The 22,973-nt window shown below is 40.0% G+C and overlaps 1 protein-coding gene across 1 annotated transcript in view; it reads right to left on the bottom strand.

Moving 5' to 3' along the window:
• atp9b (ATPase phospholipid transporting 9B) overlaps window positions 1-22,707 on the bottom strand; it is a 32,991-nt gene extending 10,284 nt beyond the window's left edge. Inside the window, exons 1-15 of the mRNA XM_026300194.1 lie at window positions 22,628-22,707; window positions 19,137-19,310; window positions 17,019-17,169; window positions 15,878-15,991; window positions 15,225-15,333; window positions 14,609-14,667; window positions 13,839-13,890; window positions 12,069-12,163; window positions 10,850-10,930; window positions 8,894-8,969; window positions 7,184-7,260; window positions 4,041-4,201; window positions 3,760-3,902; window positions 2,690-2,802; window positions 832-1,080 (exon numbers count right to left, since the gene is read on the bottom strand). Of these exons, the coding sequence (XP_026155979.1) occupies window positions 832-1,080; window positions 2,690-2,802; window positions 3,760-3,902; window positions 4,041-4,201; window positions 7,184-7,260; window positions 8,894-8,969; window positions 10,850-10,930; window positions 12,069-12,163; window positions 13,839-13,890; window positions 14,609-14,667; window positions 15,225-15,333; window positions 15,878-15,991; window positions 17,019-17,169; window positions 19,137-19,310; window positions 22,628-22,707 (1,734 nt within the window). The remainder of the gene's footprint in view (window positions 1-831; window positions 1,081-2,689; window positions 2,803-3,759; window positions 3,903-4,040; window positions 4,202-7,183; window positions 7,261-8,893; window positions 8,970-10,849; window positions 10,931-12,068; window positions 12,164-13,838; window positions 13,891-14,608; window positions 14,668-15,224; window positions 15,334-15,877; window positions 15,992-17,018; window positions 17,170-19,136; window positions 19,311-22,627) is intronic.
• Between the last annotated feature and the right edge of the window lie 266 nt (window positions 22,708-22,973).

The raw sequence follows: 22,973 nt of genomic DNA, 5'->3' as shown, positions 1-22,973 counted from the left end.
GTGATAAACATGCCAACCATCCTGAACTGGGTGTGTATGGGAAGATGAACACACTGTCAATATTCGTTTACCCACTCAAACAACTACTGACCGTAACTTCTACTGATCAAAAATCTTTCCTTGTGTTCCCGGTATTCAATTATCATCAGTATTCTTCCTGGGTTGGTCTATAATAAATTCTGTAGCATGATAAGAAAGAGCTATATTAGTACCACCCTCTTGAGGTTACCCAACTCTGGGGTTACCCAGAAGAAAGGGAACTATGGAGATGGCTTTGGGGATTATTTCTTTGTGGTATTCTTCCTTGGGTTGAAGCAAATTCTGTCTACAGACAATTCAACAGGTTAACCTCAACCAGGAGTTCATGACCTCTGACTTTCTGTCCATGACACGACTATTATGACAAACCAGGGTTATTTAGGATCACCAATAAAGCAGACGGAGAGGAAACTTTAGAGAGGAGCCAATGGGGTTTATTCATGATAAGCACCCATGTTTCTTCTTAAGAAAGACCTTGGAAAGTAAAACCATTTATCAATGTTTAACAGCTGTCAACAATGTGCAAATGCGGGATCTCTGGGTTCTGGTTGTTCATGGTTTGTGCCTCTGTTTGACTTAAAGAAATGGATAAAAACCTACTAGATCTGGTTTATCAAAAACCTCTTCACATTCTCAAAAATGGGTCTGAAACAATTTTAATGTTTGTACAACACACTTTCAATTATTAGTGCCCCACTCAATGTTTCAGCCAACATCACAATATATTATATCAGATCTTTTTAAAAAAAATTAGTCTGGATTTGCTAAAAAACATTCACTGAATGTCATTACCTCATCTGGACTGGAGGCTTGGTAGGTGCGGTTGTCATCACTGAAATCCTGGTCAGCTTCGGCCGACTCGGTCTCTCCATTTACGCCAACATGTGACTCGTAGACGGGTGTCACATTGTGGCACAAGGCGATGGCCTTCACAGCCTCATGGATGCGACTGCTGACACTTTTACGGACTTTGGGCCCAGACGCCTGGGTTTTCCACGAAGTGGAGCCAGTGGTGCTACCACTGGAAGACTGAGTGGTCACCTGAAATAGAAACAAATGGTGTGAGGAGAGAGAGAAAAAAACAAAAAACAAAAAACAGCTGCTTCAGTCACATATGACTCTGATCTGAGTATAGTGTTTTATCTGCAGGCATCAAATTCCACTATACTAATTTGTTCCTTTTCAGACAAAGGAATCTAGAGACACAACCACAAACCAAACCTTATGAAACAAACTGCTGAGTAGGAAGAATTTATAGGACTGAAACCCAGAAATCACATTTTAAAGCTTATGACTTTTCCATTTATACCATAACTACAGGATTCGTGCAGACAGCAGACTAGATCTAACCCTACACTTGCAGCCATTTCACTTTGACGCTTCTTTTCATGTTAAATGACACAGTGAGGGGAAGTGGTGTATCACCATCTTTATCGTGTCATATCTGGTTTGAGGGCCGTTTATGGGTTCTGCTGTTTTGACATCACCCATCAATTTAGCTGGGTTGTGACTAGTGAGCAGGCAGACAGCCCACTGTGCCAGCTGCCTGTGACAGAGGTGATGCGCTCTACTGAAGCATTTGATTTTGGCTTATTATTAACCTTCAATCCTGTCAGGCAGAGAGGGAGGGGTGAGTACAGTAAGGACACACGATGACAACCTTCATCAATGTGACCGAGTGGCCTAATATTAATCAAACGAGTCCCACACACAAAAAGAATACCGCTTGATTTGTTTTATTAGAAAAACAAGCTTTTTTGTAAAGAAAACCCAAATGAAGATTTTTTTACAGTATATGAAAACCTAATAATAATAATAATTGATTATACAACAGACCCTGGCCTTAATGCAAATGTTAAAATTAAAATAAAACCTTTATGCATGGTCCTTCAGTGGTGCTGTGGCAAAAACTAAGCTCTACTTTAACACAACACTGTTACAAAGACTTGAAATAACAGCATCATAGTAAAAAAGAAGAAGAAAAAAAAAAATCAGTTTGAGACACACATAACAGCCTAGCTTCAGCCTGTGCAGTGCTAAAGAGGCTAGTCATTTTTCATTAACTGAGATTGCACGTAAGGGTGTGTGGCAGATGGTTTCAGTGTCGACCAGCTGTTTGGAGCTGGCTGAGAGCGAACAATATCATTCTGTCAAGACTGCAGCCAGATAGATCAGAGCCACCCAGTGAGGAAAACACTTGCTTACAGTACGGGGAGTCACTCAGGGACACCGCAAAATGAATGAACAATATGGGCTTTTTTCCTGGAAAACTTATTCTTAATATTGTTTAAACTAACTACAGACAAATGTGGGGGAAAAAAAAAAAAATCAGCAAAAGCATCATAGAATTATGGTACAGTTGTGTTTTTTAACGTGTTTACTTCCATAAAGGACACAGACTTTTGCACCCTATGTCATAATTTTGCTTTACTTTGTCTGGTTCTGTCCAGTGTGGAGGAGAAATCATGACTTTGTGTGGTTAAGATTTCAAACTTGTGGAGCTTAATGGGTTTTAAAAAAAAAAAAAGAAAGTCATGAGTTCTGTCAGGACATTTTGCCTTTTTTTTTTTTGCAAACAATTTCCACATTTACACAAGTCTAAAAACATGGGTGACAATCCTTCCCTGCCACAGCCGCAGCTTAGACTCACCTGTGCATATGACTGGACTATGTGGTTCTGTATCTCATCCATGGTGTCGGTGCCATAGGACACTGTTCCCAGATGCAGCCGCTTGAAGATCATCTCATTCTGTGTCAGCGTGCCTGCAGTTCAGAGGATCATTTATGCTACAAATCATAAAAATACAGACTCTGCACGACTCCTGCATTACTTTCTCCTCTTTATGACTGCTCTTATTTTTAAAATCCTACTTACAGCATAATCAGACGCCCTTTTCTGTTTAACTCTTTGCAACAATAAAACAATAACAGAATTTTCTGTTCTGTAAAAAAAAAAAAATATCTGAAAACACACTGCTATAAATATCATCTGTTACAGACTGTCAGGACTAAAAATACATCAGGGTGTTATAATCACTGCTGCCACTACCTTACAGCAAAAATAAAAGATGCTTAACATCTTGGAAAACACAGAGACACACACAGAAAGCACAGTGTTTGTCCTCAGAAGACTGCCTACAATGCATCATGGGACCTGCAGTGTGGTGTGACTGCCTTCTCATTGACCTAATCTCATTACCAATATGGACTGCATGTCCTCCCTAACTAACAGACAAGACTCAACATACAAAAAGACCGAGTGAATGTTCAAGCACTAAAAGAAAAAAAGACTTTGAAAACGAGGGCAATGGCCTTGTTTAATGGATGCTGGTTGCCAGAATGTGTGCTGATAGAGCTTAAAGCTGATTAGAGGGCATCTAACTTCCAAAAAAATTAGGGCCAGAGGGTTAACCAATTCTAATGGATTGATTGTTTGTTCTGCTTTCCCTGTGCTTTACCTATCAACCTGGACAAATAGGCTCTAAAGCTAATCTATTCCTACCTAAATCAGCAGGGTAAGACAAAGAAGCATGTTAGGACCAGCTCAGCAGTTTATCACTCTGATGCAGTGCCTAGAATTAGTAAAGAGCAGCTATCTGTTATTAGAAAACCAGGCCGTGATGGCAAAAATTAGATTTTTTCCAAGTAAAATAATAGATTATATACATTATATGGGGACTTTGCATTCTGTACGGAAGAGTGACCGACTTGGACTCCCACCTGTCTTGTCTGTGAGCAGGTAGACTAGCCGGCCCAGTTCTTCAGGGATGGTGCTGGTTCTCACAACGGTGCCAGGGATGTTTTCGTCTTTCGTGATCATCCAGCCGTAGGCAGACTTCCCCATGTCCAGATTCACACGCAAGCTGCACGAGGAAAAATCAAAAGTTGTAGAAAAAACATAATCACAAAAAAAAAAAAATCACTATCCAGACAGTTTTTCGGTCGTGATCACAGATCAACAGAGAACATAAAGCAGAGCTTCATCGAGCAGAGTGAAGCACCTGATGGGGATGATGTAAGAGAAGAGCACAATGAATCGGAAAAGGTTGCGGAACCAGGGACCAACAAACCCTTGCAGCGCTACCATGACAACAGCCAGAACCACCTGGGCCAGGAACAGGGCCTTGGTGAGGCGGTTCAGCTCCAGGTCCAGTAGGCCCACCTATGGAAACAAGAAGTCACAGGTCAAAATTAGTGGATATTACAGAATTACTGAGAAACTTGTTTCCTCAAAGCTGTTACAGCAAGTGACAATGTACGTTTTAAAGTCTGATCCCGTCTGCAGCCCACAGGGGTTTCTATTAAAAGGCACTGACATAATTCATAAGCTTAGAATAAACAGGAGATTAAGAGTAAACATCTTTTTCCCTTTTCTAACAACTTGTACTAGAAAAGTCTCTTTGAAAGTTTCCCATCTGCTCCCAGCACCTTACAATATGCTACACAGGCGCAAAGACAAAGCCAATGAAAGACTTTCTTAGCTGCAGGCTTTTATCATGCAAACTGTGTGTACGGCATAAATAAGTTTATCTGTGGCACTATTTTGTGCTAAACTACAAACTGCATTATTGTGATGCTGAAGTATTATACTACGATGCAACAGGAGGTCAAAAGGTCTCAAAAATAAAAAAAAAGCTTCCCATATAGAGATGGCTCTTTGAAAAAAATAAACAAAAAGAGGTCAGAGTTGTCTTTTATTTTTCGAGTGTATCTCCCAGCCAATAGAGCATGTGGGAAAAAGATGTCAAATAAAGAAGTGCCCTTCCCCTTTCTGGCAGCGCTCACAGCAAAGCCCTGTACACAGAGGGCTTTCATCTGACGCACCACGCTTACAAAAACAGCAGAACATAACATCTCTCCTCCCTCAAATAAAGGAACTGCTCTGAAAAGGAGGGGAGGGGGCAAGCACATATAAAAAGCAGCAAAATTCCTCTGCTGCCTAAACCCCCACCAAGCCCATTCCCCTGAGGACTGGGAAAGCTGGGAGACCAGTGTGACTGATTTATCAGTTGCTGTTAAACTCCCAGTAGCAGAGTGTGGAGGGGTGGGGTGGGGGTGGGGTGGGGATGAGAGGGTGGTATCTCCCCACCCCAGTGCCTCACTACATGGTTCATGGTTGAGCTATTGAGAAAAATAGGGGGTTTGGGTGGATTAAAATGAAGAAAAATTAAGACAGAGAGCACAGTGCATGTCTGAAAAGCAAAGGATCCCCTTCTGTTTGAACAATGGCTAGTCTAAATTTTCTGAGCCTTGCCGGGGATCAGATGAAGTCATTATTCATTCAGTCAAGGGGGGGGGAAGGACTCAATTACCTCAACCTAAAGATGCTATCAATGAATAAAAGTGCATATTTTACTCCATTCATCCCAGAGCCATTAAAAGTAAAAGGAATGATTCGATCTGCCTGTGTGGTTTGTATTTTAGTATGTGTGTGAAACCTGATGAAGAATTGCAGCCCCAGGACTTGAATATTCAACGAGTTAAAACCAAATAATATCAGTACCTCACTGAGTAAGTGGTGGTTACTGCTTGTGACACCAGCAAATCAAGGAAGTCAAGAAAATAAACTGAAATTGATTTTTGAGATCTCAGTAAACTTTAAGTTTCATAGTTTGAGAGACGTGTGAAAAGAGCTGGGTACTGGAAAGGTTCTTCAAACAAATAATCTTTATTGAAGAGCAACCTCTTGTCAAAGGACATTGTTCTGTCTATTTACTCAGACAGAGATCTGTCTAACAATACTGAGACAAAGAGTGAATCTATGTCTGACTCCCTGTCAGATTGATCAAGTGCAGGCATTGTCCTGGCTGGTGTCACAACAGATTATATGAGGCCAAAACGTTCTTGCGACTTTAGCCGCACTGTATCGACTTTCACCCCCAATCTCCAGTCTCCATATTGGCACTTCTGACATCATCTCCTTGAAATATTGAATTCCTCTCAGCTGTCGAGCTTACACAAAACACTGGCCCCCACCGTTCGACCAGCCACATCAGCGTTCTTAATAGGAGACACTGGTGTCAAAACTGTGCTGCAGCAGGAAGGAGCTATGAAGTGCCACAGAGAGCTTTAGGGCTGCAGACAGTTCTAGGTGATAACTTTGTAAAAGTAAAAGTCACTGCAAGGCGGATGCATCATAACCAAAACTCAGTGTCTGAGCTCCTGCAGACGCCGACCCCTATCAGTCGACCTGTGTCAATCTGGTCCAGCCATCTTGCAGGAAAAATCTTATATTTAGAATCAAGTTTTCATTAATCTCCTCAATCTGGGAACAAAACGCTCGATGGGGATTCTGTGGGATTAACTTTCTGCTGAAAATGTCATTTAAATCCTCGGTTAGTTAATTTCCCTTTTGGTTAATTAGCAACCGACACTGACCTTTTGCACTGACAGGTCCAACTTTATCTAGAAAGTCAAGGTTAAAAAACGACCTCGCCAAAGTGATTGATTAGTGATTAGAGGCCTGGGGGAAAGATGGCATGAGGGGAACTTGGAACACGTTACTTTGTGCGAGACGTTTCACCCTCTGCAGCTTTTACAAGACATTCACGGTTATGTTGGTGTCACCGGACAGGACTTTAGTATTTTTAAAGTTTGTGGATCTCAGCTATTCCTATAAAGACCTTTTATTAATTCTCTTACCAAAACTAGTGACAAAGAAATACACTCTGTATCTTTTAGGTCTGTCAGCAATTTGATTTAAATAGAACCGAAAGAATTAATCAGAATCAGAAGCTGTGGTTAATCAATTACTGGTATTAATCTTTCTTTAAGCACACATCCAGAAGATTATCTGGTTCCAGCTTTGAAACTTTAAAGTTTGCTGTTTTTATTTCTCTTATCTGATGTAGAGTGGACTCTTTTTTGACTCTGTTTTGCACAGTTAGCTGATGAAACACCTAAAGACATCACCTTGGACTTGTCCCACAATTTTGTTGACATTTTAAACACCCAATGATTAGCTGATTTTTTGAGAAACAAACAAAAATGACTCAATTTATAAATGAAATAATAATATTATGTGTCTTGCCATGACATCCTCTCCTGCTAATCCCATTATTGATAATAAAAAACAAACTCACATATAAAGCATCACATAACGACCACCTTTCCTGCTGAAATACAAAAGCTAGAAAGTGTTCACCTTGTTCTTGGCATAGGACGTGTTCAGGACACTTCTGGTCTCTTTGCCTGTGTAGATCACCACCCCGATCACCGTGCCTGCCAGGGGGAGAGACAAGGAAAGTAATGCTGCTCATTAACTGAGCCTCACCCCACCAACTCACATCCACACACACACACACACACACACACACACACACACACACACACACACACACACACACACACACACACGCGCACATACTCATCTTGGTCAAGTAAGATGAACTGCATGAGAGGAAACACAATAAGGCTGAGCTGGGGCAGTTTTGTCTCATTGCCACTCAAGCCAACAGATAGGAGTTTAATATGCTTAGACTCTCAGGGCCCTCAGCCACCCTACTGAAGCTCATAAAACCTGATCAATACACTGCCATCTTTATTTGCCAATTCATTATGGTGGCCTTATTACAAAAGATAAATGAGTCATTAATATTAAATGAGCTTAATGGGAGAGCAAAGACACTAATAAACCTAAATACTGCCCCTGAAACCCCCAAACTATAAAAATGGCAAGGAAGTTAAAAATGGGCAGAAAACAACATGAGCAAAGTGAAGTGCAGGCAGAGAGAAAGCGAAAACAGTGGTTATAGGACCAGAGGAGAAAAGTGATGAATTGCTCTCAATGACTTCTAACTTCAGAAATATTGAGCAAAGTGACAAATGGTGTGTGGCTCAGCATGCAGAGAGGTTTCAATTTGAATATGCGAGCACCTAATTCTCTTGTCACAGCTGGACTGGGGCCCGTAAGACCGTGAATACAGGATGATCTGGACCAGTTGAAGTGCCCAGAATTCCACCACAGAGGCAATGAAGTGTCCGTCAAGAGGTGGCTTGTGAGGGACAATGGCATACACAAGCAGAGATGATGTAAGAGGTCTAAGTCAGGCTTTTTGTCCCAGTGTGTGTGTGTATGTTTGTTCTTCTGGCCAAGGTCAGGCCAGAGGGGAGAGCAACACCGCAAATCAATGGTGTGGCTATTGCTGGGAGCGTCAAAAACTCTCAACAGCCACGACCGTTTCTGTGGGGAATCGCTTAGTTGGAGCGAGGGAGGATTACCTCAGCTGTGGGTTTCTCAAAGTTCTTCAAACCAGCACACAGCAATATCACATCAAACCACCTCAATGTTTGCTGCCACGGATCATTTGTGCAGCCTAACTTGAGATACAGGCCAAGCAGAATCACTTAAATCATAAAACATAATAATGAGCACAGGGTGTGTACTGGCAACTGACTTTTAAAACTGTACAAAGTTTAAGCAAATTTATAAAATCTTAAAAAAAAAGAAAGAAAAAAAAAAGAATCTGTTTCCATGAACTACGTTTATAGAAATGTGTCTCTTTTGATCCAGGTTTACCCTGCTGTGTGCCACTATAGCGGCTGGAGGGGGGAGACATTCAACAAGGGGCCCTGTCTGGACTTGAACCTTAGTCATTACAAACATAGCCAGCACCCCAATCTATTTTATTAGTCTTCACACTTTTAGTGGAGTGGCAGCATAAAAAGATGAGTGCAATTATAGCGAGAATAATCTGTGTACTATTATAAAAACATACATAAACAGGGTTGGTCATTCTGCAATGTTAGTGGAAACCAACACACCACAGCTGCATTATTAAATTAAAAAATATTATCTCTTATTTCAAGATAAAAAAAAAAAAAAGACTTGAAATATAAGTTGTCATTCACTTACCAGATGCGACGACTGTACTGGCCCAAAGAGTGTTTTCAATACTCAGACTCTCATGGATCGGTGGGTCTGTGTCTTCCTATACCACAAATAATTTTAAAAAAAACATTAAAATTTATTTGACTTTGTGCAACCTGTTAGTTGCACCTTTAAAAATAATACTTGATAACGTCAGTGTGTCTGAAACACTATACCCACTGAATTATACTGTGATGTGGCTCAAAAATAGTTCAGTATCAGGTTTGTGACATTAATGCACCACAAAACAAAATGTTATTATTCTAAACAGAAATGCACAGAGGCTGCTGCATTCTGAATATATATAATACACAAATATTACAACAATCTACTATTTCAGTTCTAAATCTGTTGATTTCAAAAGAGACTGGGTCCTTTAGCTGAACTTCGTAGAGAAAAGGAATAAAAACTACACACAGAACTACCAAGCAGCAGAGGAGAAATACTTGCTTAAAAGAAATACTCCAATGTTTTTAATTTATTTCTGCAATTACCCAACTTCTAATTAGTATTGTTCATTGTAGCCTAGGAGGTAGATAAGAAAAACAAAACTAAGACCATGAAGTCATGAATTGTGCTTTAAGTGTATCAGTGAATCAATGGGGTTAAACAAAACATTCTCTGTAAAGAAAAACTGAAGCTCAAACTATTTTTAGCTTTCTTGTTTTGACTTTATTTCTTACATTTCAGTTTTATATAAATATGTTTAATAGAAATATATACTGTATTTATACACATACTAATTGTTTTAAACAACATTTTTGAAAACTAAATTCCCTACAAAAATCACAATGAATAATTTCTTCTGCCATTTTATTCAACACTTTGAACAAAAGACTGTCAAGAACAAAAAAAAAAAAAAAAAAAAATCTATAAAAATAAAGATTTCAGGTAAATGGGCTCAGGTAGGACTGCATACACCCTGACCAGAATGGGTGCCATTAATTTTCATAAGCACCTGACACAATTGTGCAGACTGAAGCAATACAGTGGTCCCTTTATCGATACTTTTCATTAGATTTGGCATGGCGACACAGGCTCCTTTTAAAAAACAGTATAGCAAGAGCACATAGATGAGATTTCAGTGATAAATAAACCCTGGAGAGCCTCCGATTTCACCCTCCTCCTTTTTTTTTTTTTTACTCTGTCTCTTAAATAAAGACAAATGCTGAAAATGGCTTGAGTCAGGAGTGCAGAGTCAAGGCTCCAGTGTCGGCTCAAATACCCTGCCTGATATGATAATTATGATACCTAAGCACCCACATCCTGTCAATCCACTCAAATATGGGAAGAGGTGCATGAAAAATAAATGGCAGGTTGCAGGATGCTTGACCGCTCTGACATTGGCTTCATACTACGGTGTTCATAACTGCAGAGGATCTCTACAAAGACTGCAGAAACAAAACGTCCATATCCGCCTCAAGAAAAAAAAAAAGGAAAAAGAAACCCCTCATAAATAGGTAAGTTCATTTGCTGCGGATCTGTGGGAACCCATTTTTTTCCCATCCTGCTCAGACTAAAAGCACACGCTATGCAAAGGAAGGCCGTGGAGGATGAATGAGCGGAGGAAGTGCTCGCTCACTAAGCCTGGTGTGTGGCCAAGAGTGAAGACGGGCCACAAAGCCTTCCTTTGTGCTGGAGCTCTCCTCTCTGTAGGGGCTGCACTAATCTGCTATTAATAAAAAAAAAAAAAAAAATCACTCAGCAACGAGCAAGACGGGATGACTGGAACTGGAGTTGCGAGAACCTGCCTGTGATGTAAGAGGGATGCCTGGTGAAGATAACAACAGGCCAGGACGGACACACAAGCTTTCATTGTTGCCACTTGTCAACACGTTGCAGTGATACACATCTTCTATGTCAATCCAGTTTCTATAGAAAAATCTGCATGTGTTTAAGATTTGTTTTAAAGGTCATAAATATGTCAACAAGATACTGTACCCTTGTGAAGTTCCCCTCAAAACTGTGGATGTCCAGCTGAGGCTTCTGGGCATAGACGTAGGCACTGATGGAGAAGAGGTCCTGAGACAAGGGGAAAGGAGGAGACAAGGTTTTCAGTCCTGATGAATAATTTAAAAGCCTCAAACAAAAACTCATCTAACTGCTTTAACTATACAGGACTTCTTTTCCGCTAAGCAGAAACCTGACAGTTTGACTGGGTGGTGCGTATGATGTTTGTGCCTCTCAGTATGTTTTCATGTGTGCAGTCACTGTGTTTATGCTCATTCAGTTACCGCAAACATTTTAACTTCAGATGAGTGTTGGCCAAATTCCTAAAATGACATAAATTAACACTCCTCTTTGGGATAGTAACAAAACAGAAGCCCAATGATTGTTTTTGTCAGTCCATCCTTACAGTTAAGATTGCAGCCTCTCCCCCCACAGTGAAACTAAATTGATTGTAAATATTAAATTATTCAGGCAGGCAGGCTCTGCAGCAGCCAGGCAGTCCTCACTCATGCTCAGATATTGTTCTCCTGGAGAGAACACGGGAAGAGCAGTTTAAAAAGAGCAGGGAAGATTATTTTACTGAACCCCCAATGGAGAGTAGTGTTGCTCCAGCTTTTTACAGTCAGCATTCACTAAGGGCACATAGAAACTCAGGACTTTCTACCAGCACGACAATGTTTTGCAGAAAGTGTAAAAATCGTTCTGAGTTTTAAAACCAATTGTTGCCAGCTGTGACATGAAGTTATGACCTGGTCCTTTATTAGTCACACAAAGCAGACTGACTATTGATTTGAGGTCATATTCTGTTGTGAAAATCCATGAAAGTCCATCACAGCGATTAATTTTGACCGCTGACAAAAACAGCCCTTTTCTCTAGAACAAATTCAGGGATAAAATGGTTTACACTAAACCAAAGACTCCTCCAATCTTTGTGTTTTATGAAACTTCATCTGGACACCATATGTCTTTCACCAAGTGACTTGCTGAAGCTTTAATTCTGTGATTAAGTAGCAACAAAAGCCCATCAACTCAACTTAAATCCTCAGGGTAGAGTGGTGCCTACAGTTTAAAGGGAAATGCTGTAAGCGCCAGATTGTTCCTGTTGTCTGTCACCAGTGATTAGGTCTCCATCACAGCACAGACAACTTCATTTAATGAGCAATGTTTTCAGTGAAATCTAATCGACTTATTCACAGGCTCCATACTGTACCCCCACTGCTGGTAGTCGCTGTGTGCAGCCAACAGCAACTCTCAGTTTCCAGTCTGTCTCTCCATCCAGCTGATCTGTCCTGATGAAACACGTGCCTGGAGAAAAAAAACAAAACAGGAACGGTATCAAGACTGTTGGGTCTGTCACAGGCTCTTCACTGCTCTCTCACACCGAAGGTGAGACCTTACTGTCACCACACAACGCTCAGACTGTTTATGAAGCTATGTTTGTTCCTCATCTGCACACACAGTGTACTGTACATTCGAGTTCATACATGTTACCTGGAAATACCTCAGATGTATCCAAGGGAACCCCAAGATGAAGTCCCTTAAATGTTCCCTTTGATTAATATAAAGAACCCAGATAAAACAGTTTCCCCCACACTACAGAACAAAATATACCGTGTCACTAAATTGTTAGTTTGAAACTTCATCACAATAATAAACTAGAAAATGTAAAATAAACTTAAGATTCTGACTATAAAGTAATTTACAGTATAATGGTAAACACTAACATGAATACAGTAGTTTAATCACTGGACCAACTCGATAGGTTGTTATCAATTAGTCAACATTAAAGCTATAAGCTGCTTGCTCACACCAGATGAAGTAAAGCTGTAGTAGTCGTGAGCGTACTGAATTAACACAGAGTGCATTTTATTGTTTAATGAATGTTTCCATCGGTAAGAGGCACATTATGTTTGTCTCACTTTAAAAGGGAAGACAGAAGCTTTTGTGCCTGTGTCACAGAAAACAGATGGTTAAGAAAGTGATGAAAGAAAGAAATTCATCCATAAATATTTGCAGTTCTGGAAATCTGGGATGCTGAATAGAAATGAAAACAAAAACTAAAAGGTTTAAACATTTTAAACTCAGACAACAAACATTTTGAGCTACTGGTTGGAGTTTTGTGGTTGAGGATAGATATTGCAGATTAAAACACATTTAGTGTGTAAAGATCATGTTACTATAATAATCCAGCAGATGTGAAAGTGCAGCATTTAATACAGTCTCTAGCACGACACAGTGTCTGTGGCTGTTGTGGACACCACAAAGTCTGATAAACACTGAGCTGTGACTTGCATTGATCTGAGGTAATATTGCATATGAAACTGATGGATGAGAGCAACTATTTGACACAGGGGTTAAAGGGCAGCCATAAACCATCCCTGGAGGGTTAACTAGGATGAAAAACATTAACACAAGAAGGATGATTCATGCCTTCCTTCTGCTGCAATGGCAGGTCAGCTCGTCACATAACACTACTGACGTATGTGTGAAAGAGACTGAGTGTTTATGTGATGTGTGAGTATGTGTTACAGGCATAAAGTCATCAACAGCACTCTGCTAAGCATATTGGCATATCAAAGATTGATGGAAATGATGTCCTCAGTACATTTCCTCCCAATGCCCCTTAGAAAAAAAAAAAACAAAGCCAAGATCTGATGCAGCTCATTGATTAATTGAAACGTGTATCATGTGTCACCTGAACAATATGCCACAAATCATATGAATCACAGGTTGCCTTCAGCACCTGATCCCTTCATGGTGGGGAAAAGGCACATTCCTCACATGCAGCTGTACAGCATTTTGCCTGTTTCTGCGTACAGAGAATAGTTCTTGGACTATTATTACATCTATTGGAATGATTTACAAATGTTTATGAAGTTATAAGACATGTATTTTTCACGCCCAGAGGAGTTTTACTAAGCATGGATATATCTTTTCATCATTGTCCTGATATGGTTGCACCACTACTTCGCCTGCTCACCATTTTTCTCTGACGTTCTCAGGAATATCATGTCTGCAGGAATCCTTTGGTTCTACAAAATCAAGGAAAAAAGAAAACAACAAGAGGTGATGGGTTATTGAACACTGTGGCAAAAGCTTTTTAAATCTTCCTGAATAATTAAACAAGGTTAATACCTTGACCAGAGGGTGAAGGAGAAACTGATTTTTAACACTCAGTAATGGAAATTTAACTTGTCCACTTTCCAGAAGCAGCTAAATTTCTTGTTGGCTGAGCTGAAACCCAAAACCACAGGCTAAACAGGTGAATGGGAGTTTTATAGTGCCAAAGTTTCACATCACTGTTGCAGCAACTGTAATTGACACCAGACTGTCATTCATTCAGTCATTTTACTGTGTGCACTTTGAATTATCTTGTCAAATAAAAAAACCAAAATATAGAAATATTTAGAGAAAAGTGAAATTATAGTGTTATATGAGCTCAACCTCCACAAGCTAGTGAGGTGACAGGATTCTGCAATGCTGAATAACTCAGGCCAGAATAAGGGAAGAGTAATCACAGCACATACTGTATTAAAACATGCAGCTTTAGAAATATTGTCTTTTAATGATTATGATAGGGTTGTCACAAAATGAAGGGAATAAATTCTAACGTACCTACTTTCTATTTAATAACATGATTTATGGTCTATGAAGATATAATGGGGTCATGACATTTGTAGAAGGAAATCTTGGCCAAAGCTGATCCCTTTAAAAATCGCTGCACACAAACACATCTAGGGGATGTTTTACCTTCTCAACAATGATCAGGTCTCCAACTTGAATGTCTGAACTCTTCACTTGAATTTTACCTGAAGAGAAAGACAAATTAGATGAAAATGTGAATGACAATCAGAAATCCTGAAGTTATTAAAGTGACACTCTTATTTTTTAGAATCTGCGGCACATTTTTAAATATTAATGACATAAAATGCAGGTATTGATTTCTGGCCTTAGAAAATAACATTAAAATAACACATAACAAAATAACATCCCACTCTTCTCCTGCCTTATAACAGATTCATTTCTGCTATGACCCTCCTGCTTCTTCTACTGTGCTCAGAAGCACGACTGTGGATTGCACAAGAGCACGTGTACATCCAGGGTGTGAAAGCTGCATCCTCAGGCACGGTCACAGATATTACACAAGGGGATTCCACCACACATTCAACAAAGACACAGATCCTAGATCATACAGGCTTGAGAAATCGAGAGAAAAAAAAAAAAATCGATGCAATTACAGTGAGAAGAATGACTTCAGTTACAAGAGTAGATCCAGTGGAGTGCTGTGTGGAGCTCGACCATACACTAGAAAATCTGTTCTCATACTGTCAGCAAACAGTTACAGGCACAAGGACAAGACACTAACCTCTCATGGTGAGCTTGCTGTACAGTTGAGAGTTCATGTCTTGGTCTCGTTGGCAGCGTCGGACTTCATCCACAGCCTCTCGCACCATCGTAACAGCTAATACAAAACCCTGAGTAACAGAAGAGAAAACATGATCATGTTTTGAAAGGTTTTGAGCTTAGTCAATACAGCCTCAAGTCCAAAAAGTATAAACTGTGAGATTTATGAGCTTTAGGGCTTCAAAAACGTCTTTACTTCTTCATTAAGCTGCAGATAGTTTTGCTGTTTAGCCTATGAAGTGCTAAAAAGAACTGAGAAAAAACACACATTGCAATTTGTCAAAAGCCCAGGGTGACGCCTTCAGACTGCTTGTTGTGACAGAGCAATAGTCCAAAACACAAAGATGCCTGATTCTCAAAGATATAAACCAGAAAAAAGCTGAAAATCCTCACATGCAAAAGTCTTATATAAAGAATGTTTGTTCTTCCATCACAAAAATGAATGAATAAATACATAATCACAATACTTCATTTACCAAAAAACAATCAACAAATTACTCCAGCTCTGAACAGCTTTTGGTGCACAGTAATATTTCACAATAAAGACTGTTTTAAAGAAATAATAATGATAACACATAAAGGACCATCCAATCCAAGGAGGACAAGTGCATTTACCAGAGGTGCCCAGTATGTGTACAAATATCCAATTTTCAGTGAGGGCACAAACTGGGAACAGGCCACCACCAGAAAGTAGAGATTGAGGAAGAACTTGAACTGCTGGTAGAGAACCTGAGATGGGAGCAGAAGACAATGTGAAGTGAGTGAACATGTCAGAGACGTCACCAGCTACTAATGAAAAAAAAAAAGGGGAAGCAGCAACAAACAACAATGCAGGTGGGCTGAGTTACTGCACGTGTTGCTGTTAACTTTATATGAACCTCATGGAAACTGACACTTCTGAGAGCTTCTGTTTTAAAAAGGCATTCATGGTACGGATGTCACAGCAGGGTAACTTGGTACTATGATAGTTGGTGTCTATACACTTTACAGCAGGAGCCAAATAGGACTGATAACAACAATAATGCATGAAGAAGAGAAACAGGGCAACTTTCTTAAATCACATATACCAAAGTGGCACCTGTGACTTATGTTCTTTCCTAATGGGCTATCAATCAACAGGGAGCCCTTAGTATTCTATTCATCTAAGGTCAAATTTTGAATAATGCTTGCAATAATGAGAGTCTAGTGTCTAGTCACAGATTATGTGAGACAATGGGATCAATGGACGATGCTCCACAGTTAATGAACCCACTGACCTTTAGGGAAAAATTCACACTGCTAAACTCAATTTGTGTGTATTTAATAATTCAAAGTGGAGGGAGAAAAACAGAGCTGTTTTGTTCACCATCGATGAGAATATCTATGTCTCTAATAGACAGTTGACATTTTATGGCTTGGGCTAAAAGGCTGCCTTCTTAATCATGGAACCATTTGCTTTTTAATAAGTAACTGACAGATCTCTAATGTCCCCTACAGTGTAAACCCTTAACCTAATGACAGAATAGTTAATAGTTAGCTGTGCTTTACATACTGTTAATCTGGAAAAAGAGCAAGATATTTTAACTGTAACTATGAATGTCACAGTGGGGACTGTAAAAGATAATTAGAATAGGAACATAGACTCAACAAAGCCATAAGTGCTGCACTTGGAGCAACGATTGAGGCTTAAAATGTGAATTCAGGTAAGTCAGGGCAGAAGAGTAACTTAACACTGGCTGCAGGTCTATGCTGTTCTCTGAAAACTGCTAGAACTCACCCCAGGCACAAAGGTGAAGATGTTGTACTTCTGGTTTTTGATGGCATTTTTGGGGTACTTCTCCTCGCATTTCTCCGGGCAGCCAAGCCAAACTGTCCTGGCCTTCAGCTCCTTCTTCCTCCGACATATGTGAAGCAGGCAGTCGCAGCAGCTGAGAAACAAAGACATCAATATGATTATTGTGTAAACATATGACATCACCCAAATGCTGCCTGGTATACGACTGTGTTTAGTTTGGCTACCAATACCGGAGGTTCCTGGACTACAGGTTGCAAGCCCGGAAAAGAGGCTTAGAGGATAGTTCCCAGAAAACAAACACATCTGTTAAAGTTATTTTTTGTTTAAGGCTTTCCTCCAACCCAAGCTAATCAAAATCAAATCAACACATACTTTTATCTTTTCTGGGATTAAAAAAAAAATTAAAGATCTAACTCACCGAACAGGTTACCAGCATAAAGAACTTCACAAATAACTATTTCTCAGCTGTATCAACTGCGGCCACTTTATGCACAGCTGTGCCCTGTTACATCCTATAGTACTTGTGTTATTTATATCCCTGGTCTTTTTCAGGGTTAATTAGATCTTTGAGGCCTGTTTTGACACAATTTTATAAATAAAGCCTTTGCTTCTAGCCCTTTGAATGATCTGAAAAGGTTAGTGTCTCTCCAGGAGGGAATTCCCTTGTTAATGCTGTTGGAGTCAGAAACTTTCAGAGGCAAACAAACTGGTTTACCACAAGAAGCAGCCGAACATACTGGGTGGCATAAGATGACACACGGTCGTCCTTGGTTTTTTGTTAGTTGTACATTGTGATGAATATTTCCAACATGAAGTCTTCAGCCCTTTCCTATTGAATGCACTAAAATGTAATATTATCCAAACTCTAAGAAACGATGGATTGTAGACTGACATTTACTTTTTGAAAAGTATTTAACTTTCTATCAACATGCTAATGACTACATTTGGGCTTATCGAGCATATCTGATATCAAATACAAACAGCAGTGTTGAGTGGGGGTAAATTACAATGACCTGAACTGTCACCTGGGGGAAAAGAGGAGAGAGCATCAGTGTATACCGTCATGCTGTTCGACTTGGCTTTTCCACTTTTTAAGCAAGTTGGCAAAACATAAAACAAAATAAATCAACTTTGGTAAAAAGTCTTGTTTGTATTGGCTTCAGTGTTCCCTGTCTCTGTGCACTCCAGTCCAGATTCATAAGAGCGATTATTTGAGCAAATGAATGCTATTCAAATAATATGCCATTTGAACAGTCTGGGCTTATTCAGTGTGAATTATTTGCGTTTTATAATCCCACACTAAGCACACATAAAATTACTGGAAAGCATCAAACTGGTCAGCTGTGAAAAATCCGATTTGTTCATTAGTGGAGCGGTGGGGAGGGGGGATCAATATGCAGCTCCAACTGGAGATTCACCACTAACAATAAAATCACACCAAAAACACAACATTCCTCCATCAGTAAACGTTACGTTCTGGCCAGCAAAGTGCTGCACAAACATTTGTTTAGAAATGTTACACTTTATTGCTCTGACACAAACACACACTCCTCTTAGCCAGAAAGGAGCATCTTTAGAGGGCAAAACCTGTCAAATTAATCATTAGCTAGATAAACCATCCCATTCTGTTTGACCTGAAAGTCTTTTTGGACTGATGGCGCACATCGAGGAACTCGACCAAAAACATGCCCTTATCCTCTTTTTGCACTTCATGCACAGCTGCCAGTGCGTTTGAAATCCAAACTGATCATCACAGACATACTCACTCACAATATAAACCACACATACATTCACTGAATGACAAAACACTGAAAGCTTCCAAGGCTAAAAGGTCCAAATGGAAACACAATAGCTGCAATCTATAAAGATAAACTGGTCTTGGGCTACGACTGATCCCAATACTACAGTAAAACCTGAAAAGGACCTGTGCCCTTGATGTTTATATATCAGTTATTATTATAAATCACAAACAGCATAATAATACTAAAACCCTGATGTTAAACTTTATATTCTAAACAGGAAGTGAGTGTGCATTCACAAAATACTTGTATCTGCTCTTGTTTGTTGCCTATTAACAATAATGCAGCGGCGCAGACAGACCTGCCACACAGGACCTTCCATCCTCCTAGGAGGAACCAGCCGAGGCCTCTGTTTCTCTGACCGACTCTGGCCCGGGGCAGCGTCTGGTAGTCGCTCTCATCATTTTCAAAGCCTTCTTCCGACATCATCAGAGGCATCTCATCCAGGTTAGAGGACTCATCTTCAATGGAGAATCTGTCAGGACAGAGAACAAGTAAAGTAAGATGGTGTTTGGAAGTGCTCAGCAAGACAAACGACATTAGTATAACAACATTTTATGTATATTCAACAATCATTTGCATTTTAAAAATGTAATCACACACTGTTTTACTGTCAACTAATTGTGGAGTAAACCACAATTATGTGTGAATAGGACGTGAAGGAAGCCATCTACTTCATCAGTGTTATACTAAACACTAAAACATCAGCATTCACAGCTGATATATTTTAAACCACAAACCTCGTGCCACATTATCGCCCATGTGTCAAATCTAGTGTCTGTCTATAATGGCTGACTGATGCTATTACCCCTTGGTGAATGAAAAACCTACTCTGAAGTAGAGAAAAAACAAAAAGGCTACGGGGGAGCATTTTCTTTTTACACTCCAGACGAATGACTCATGCTTTTGTAAAGCCTGGTGTGAGAGTGTGAGAAGGTGGTAAGTGCAGGTGTGAAGAGTTCTCATGAATGTTTTTGTGTTTGCTGCACACAGGGTGTCAATTTGATAAAGTCAGGGGCTGATGATAAAAACAACACTGCAGTTTTAATTATAAATGAGCTTCTGTGGCAGCTGCTTCAAGTCACAAATGAAATGAAAAGAAGACCCGACTGAACAGAGATGTACTGTACATAAACTGGAGATTTTGCACAGAAATTAATGAGCATATTACTGCTACGATTTTAATTTACTTTTGTATTTCATTCATCGGTGGGTAAATTTGCCATTTTAGGAACCTTTATCACTCAGTCTGCACTTTAAACTTGGCAGATACCAGATACCTACAATGAAGACAGAGATACAGAAAATCTTTTCTGGGTGGAGGGAAAACTATTTTGGTGCACATCTCAGATCTATATTAGGAAAAATCAGGAACATAAACAGCCTGAAAGGTCACTCCGCTGTACTGTACATGCATGAATGTCTTGTATCTACAAATGACATGGACATGTGAACAAGCATAAAACTAGCATCAGCAGGATTATGAGCTTAAGATCAACCAACCACTCTAGTTCTCACTGAGCCCTTCAGAGCAGCTCAATATGGCGAAGCAAAACATACAGGAGCTGGTGCAGCCTGACTTTCTACCTCAGCTGAGAGCGCCAGCAACTTTAGTTTAAGAACCAGAGAGATAATGTTACTCTAGTGATTAAGAGGACTTTCAGATCTGACACAACCTGTTATCTCTCCATGCACCATGTGAGCCAGTTAAACACACACACAGAGGCTCTGCAGCACAATGATCCTAGCAAACACTGGATAGTTTGTGGATTACCAGTTCCTTAAAGAATCGCACATCATCATGTGATTCATCTCAAAATATGCAAACATATAAAATGTCCACCACAAAGTCAGAACCTAATAAGAGAGAGCATGTAGTTGTACTACTATATAAAAGAGAAATCCCTAGAATAATATTTATTTACTCTTATGTAGTAATAACAATCAACTAATTTATCAGCTTGCTTCCAAACCTCTGAACTCCAGAGAACACCACAATATTTCCAGCAATTCAAATAGAGCAATGAGTTCCATTCATCCATTTTCTATACCCACTTATTCCTTAACCAGGGTCCCAGGGATCTGCTGGAGCCTATCCCAGCTCTCTTTGGGTGAAAGATAGGGGTACACCCTGGACAGGTCTCCAGTCCATCACAGGGCCACATAGAGACAAACAACCTCACACACTCACACTCACTCCTATGGGCAATTTAGAGTCACCAATCAACCTGACATACATGTTTTTGGACTGTGGGAGTCAACCAGAGTACCTGGAGAAAACCCATGGAAGCATGGGGAGCTGTCAGGCAACAGTGCTAACCAGTCAGCCCCCATGCTGCCCAAGCAAGTTATAAAGAGAAAATAAACTGATAAACTAGGCCTACAGAAACTTGATGTTACCGCTGAAAACATGGGAATAAGGCAGAGGTAGCCAACTCTAGCCTTTGAGGACCATTGCACTGTTTGTTTTCCAACTCTTTCTGTCCTATCCACTGCTGATTACGTGGATCAGGTGTGTTCAGTCAGTCATAAGCTGGAAGGGCAGGGATAGTTGAAAAACAAGCAGGGCAGTGCCCCTCACGGATTGGAGATGGCTACCCCTGGTATAAAGTGATAGAGACAACATTGTGTCTGGTCTGGTTTTACAGAGTAAGTTAATGAAGCAGCAGAGTTCAAACAAGGGGTCAAGCAAGAATCGTGAAGTCCCAAAGTTTAAAATGCAGCTGTGTGGGTACAAGTTTGCAAAGAAAATCAATGTAAATATATGAGGGAAGTCTCAACAAGCCCAAGAAGGAAATTTTAACATGAAAGGGACTAAAGAGACTACACTAAAAAAGCAGTGTAAAGCAGTCAAATACTGAGTAAATCCTGGCTTGGTAGATTTAGTGCTCAATCTGCAAATCAACTTTTGACACTTTGACCCGAGCAGTCACTGAGCATGAGACAATATATGAATCACCAGCAACCACCAACCTTTCGTTGTTGTTTTTTCAGACTGTTAGGCCTTGCCAACGTGTTATTAACCACAAGCTCTAAATCAGGGGGAAATGTGGGCTGTTCTGAGAAAAGGTTGGCTTACTCTTGATGGCAGCGCTTCATATCATCATTTATATTGTTCGGTGCTCCCAAAAGTCTGCCTGCAACAGGCTCACACCACGACACACGACAAAGTCTGTCTCATGTCCAGACTGTATTTCTTGGATTAGATTTTACATGCAGCTCACCAGGATAATATCTAGTCCAAGTGCATGTCTGAAAGGGTGATTCTTGCTTTTTTAAATGTAATAAAATTTAAGATGTGTTCGAAATCTCATCACACACAAAAATAATTAGTTTTTGTTATTACTTGTGTGAAAACAGACTCCTCTAGATTCGTTTTGGGGGGGAAACGATTAATCGAAAACACAATCGATTGATTAATCGACCCGGGTAAACACAGACCGGTCGTCATGTGACTGATTTAGGACTAAATACCAGAAAGGACCGATCATATGACGCTGTCACTAATGTGACGTTATGCGAACTTACGCTTGTAATGGGTTAGAGAGGTTGCTAGTCTGGTACAGGCGGACTAAACATTAGACGAGTTTTTAGTTTTATAGGTAAAGCTGTAAACAAACCATACACCTGTCAGCAGCTGTGCTAACGTTAGCAACACAAGCTAACAGCTACGACTCAGACAAAAACACGACCCCCGAGGGCAAGCATGGCAGCCAAATATAAACATTTTCCACAAAACTGCTTTTTATTTACTACCCGAGCGAAGAACCAGTCCAGCTAGTTCCTCCGTACCTTGAAAGTCTGGCTGAGTTGTAATACGGGACTCTCTTCGAGCTCTTCCGCACCGGATTTAACGGGATGCTGTCAGCCATCTTGGCTGGGCAGTACGCAGTGACGTCACACTAAAGAGTTTAGGATTTGTGTTGCCTTCACTTACCATGCCAAAATGTCGGAACTGTGAAATTGGCCTCTATAATAAAGTAAAATTTATGGTTTCTGATGAAATGACACTGTTAAGTATTGCGACGAGACTTATATTTTTATAGCTCACAGTTTAAAACCAGATGAGAAACAAATTCGACTCTCTGACAGCTAAGTTACAGCAACTACTGGCTGCTAAATCCAAGTAAGTAAACTT

This window comes from Mastacembelus armatus, chromosome 11, assembly GCF_900324485.2.
Source record: "Mastacembelus armatus chromosome 11, fMasArm1.2, whole genome shotgun sequence".
Taxonomy (NCBI): Eukaryota; Metazoa; Chordata; class Actinopteri; order Synbranchiformes; family Mastacembelidae; genus Mastacembelus; species Mastacembelus armatus.
Note: the sequence above shows the minus strand (reverse complement) of the source record. Positions and strands in the feature narration are given on the sequence as shown.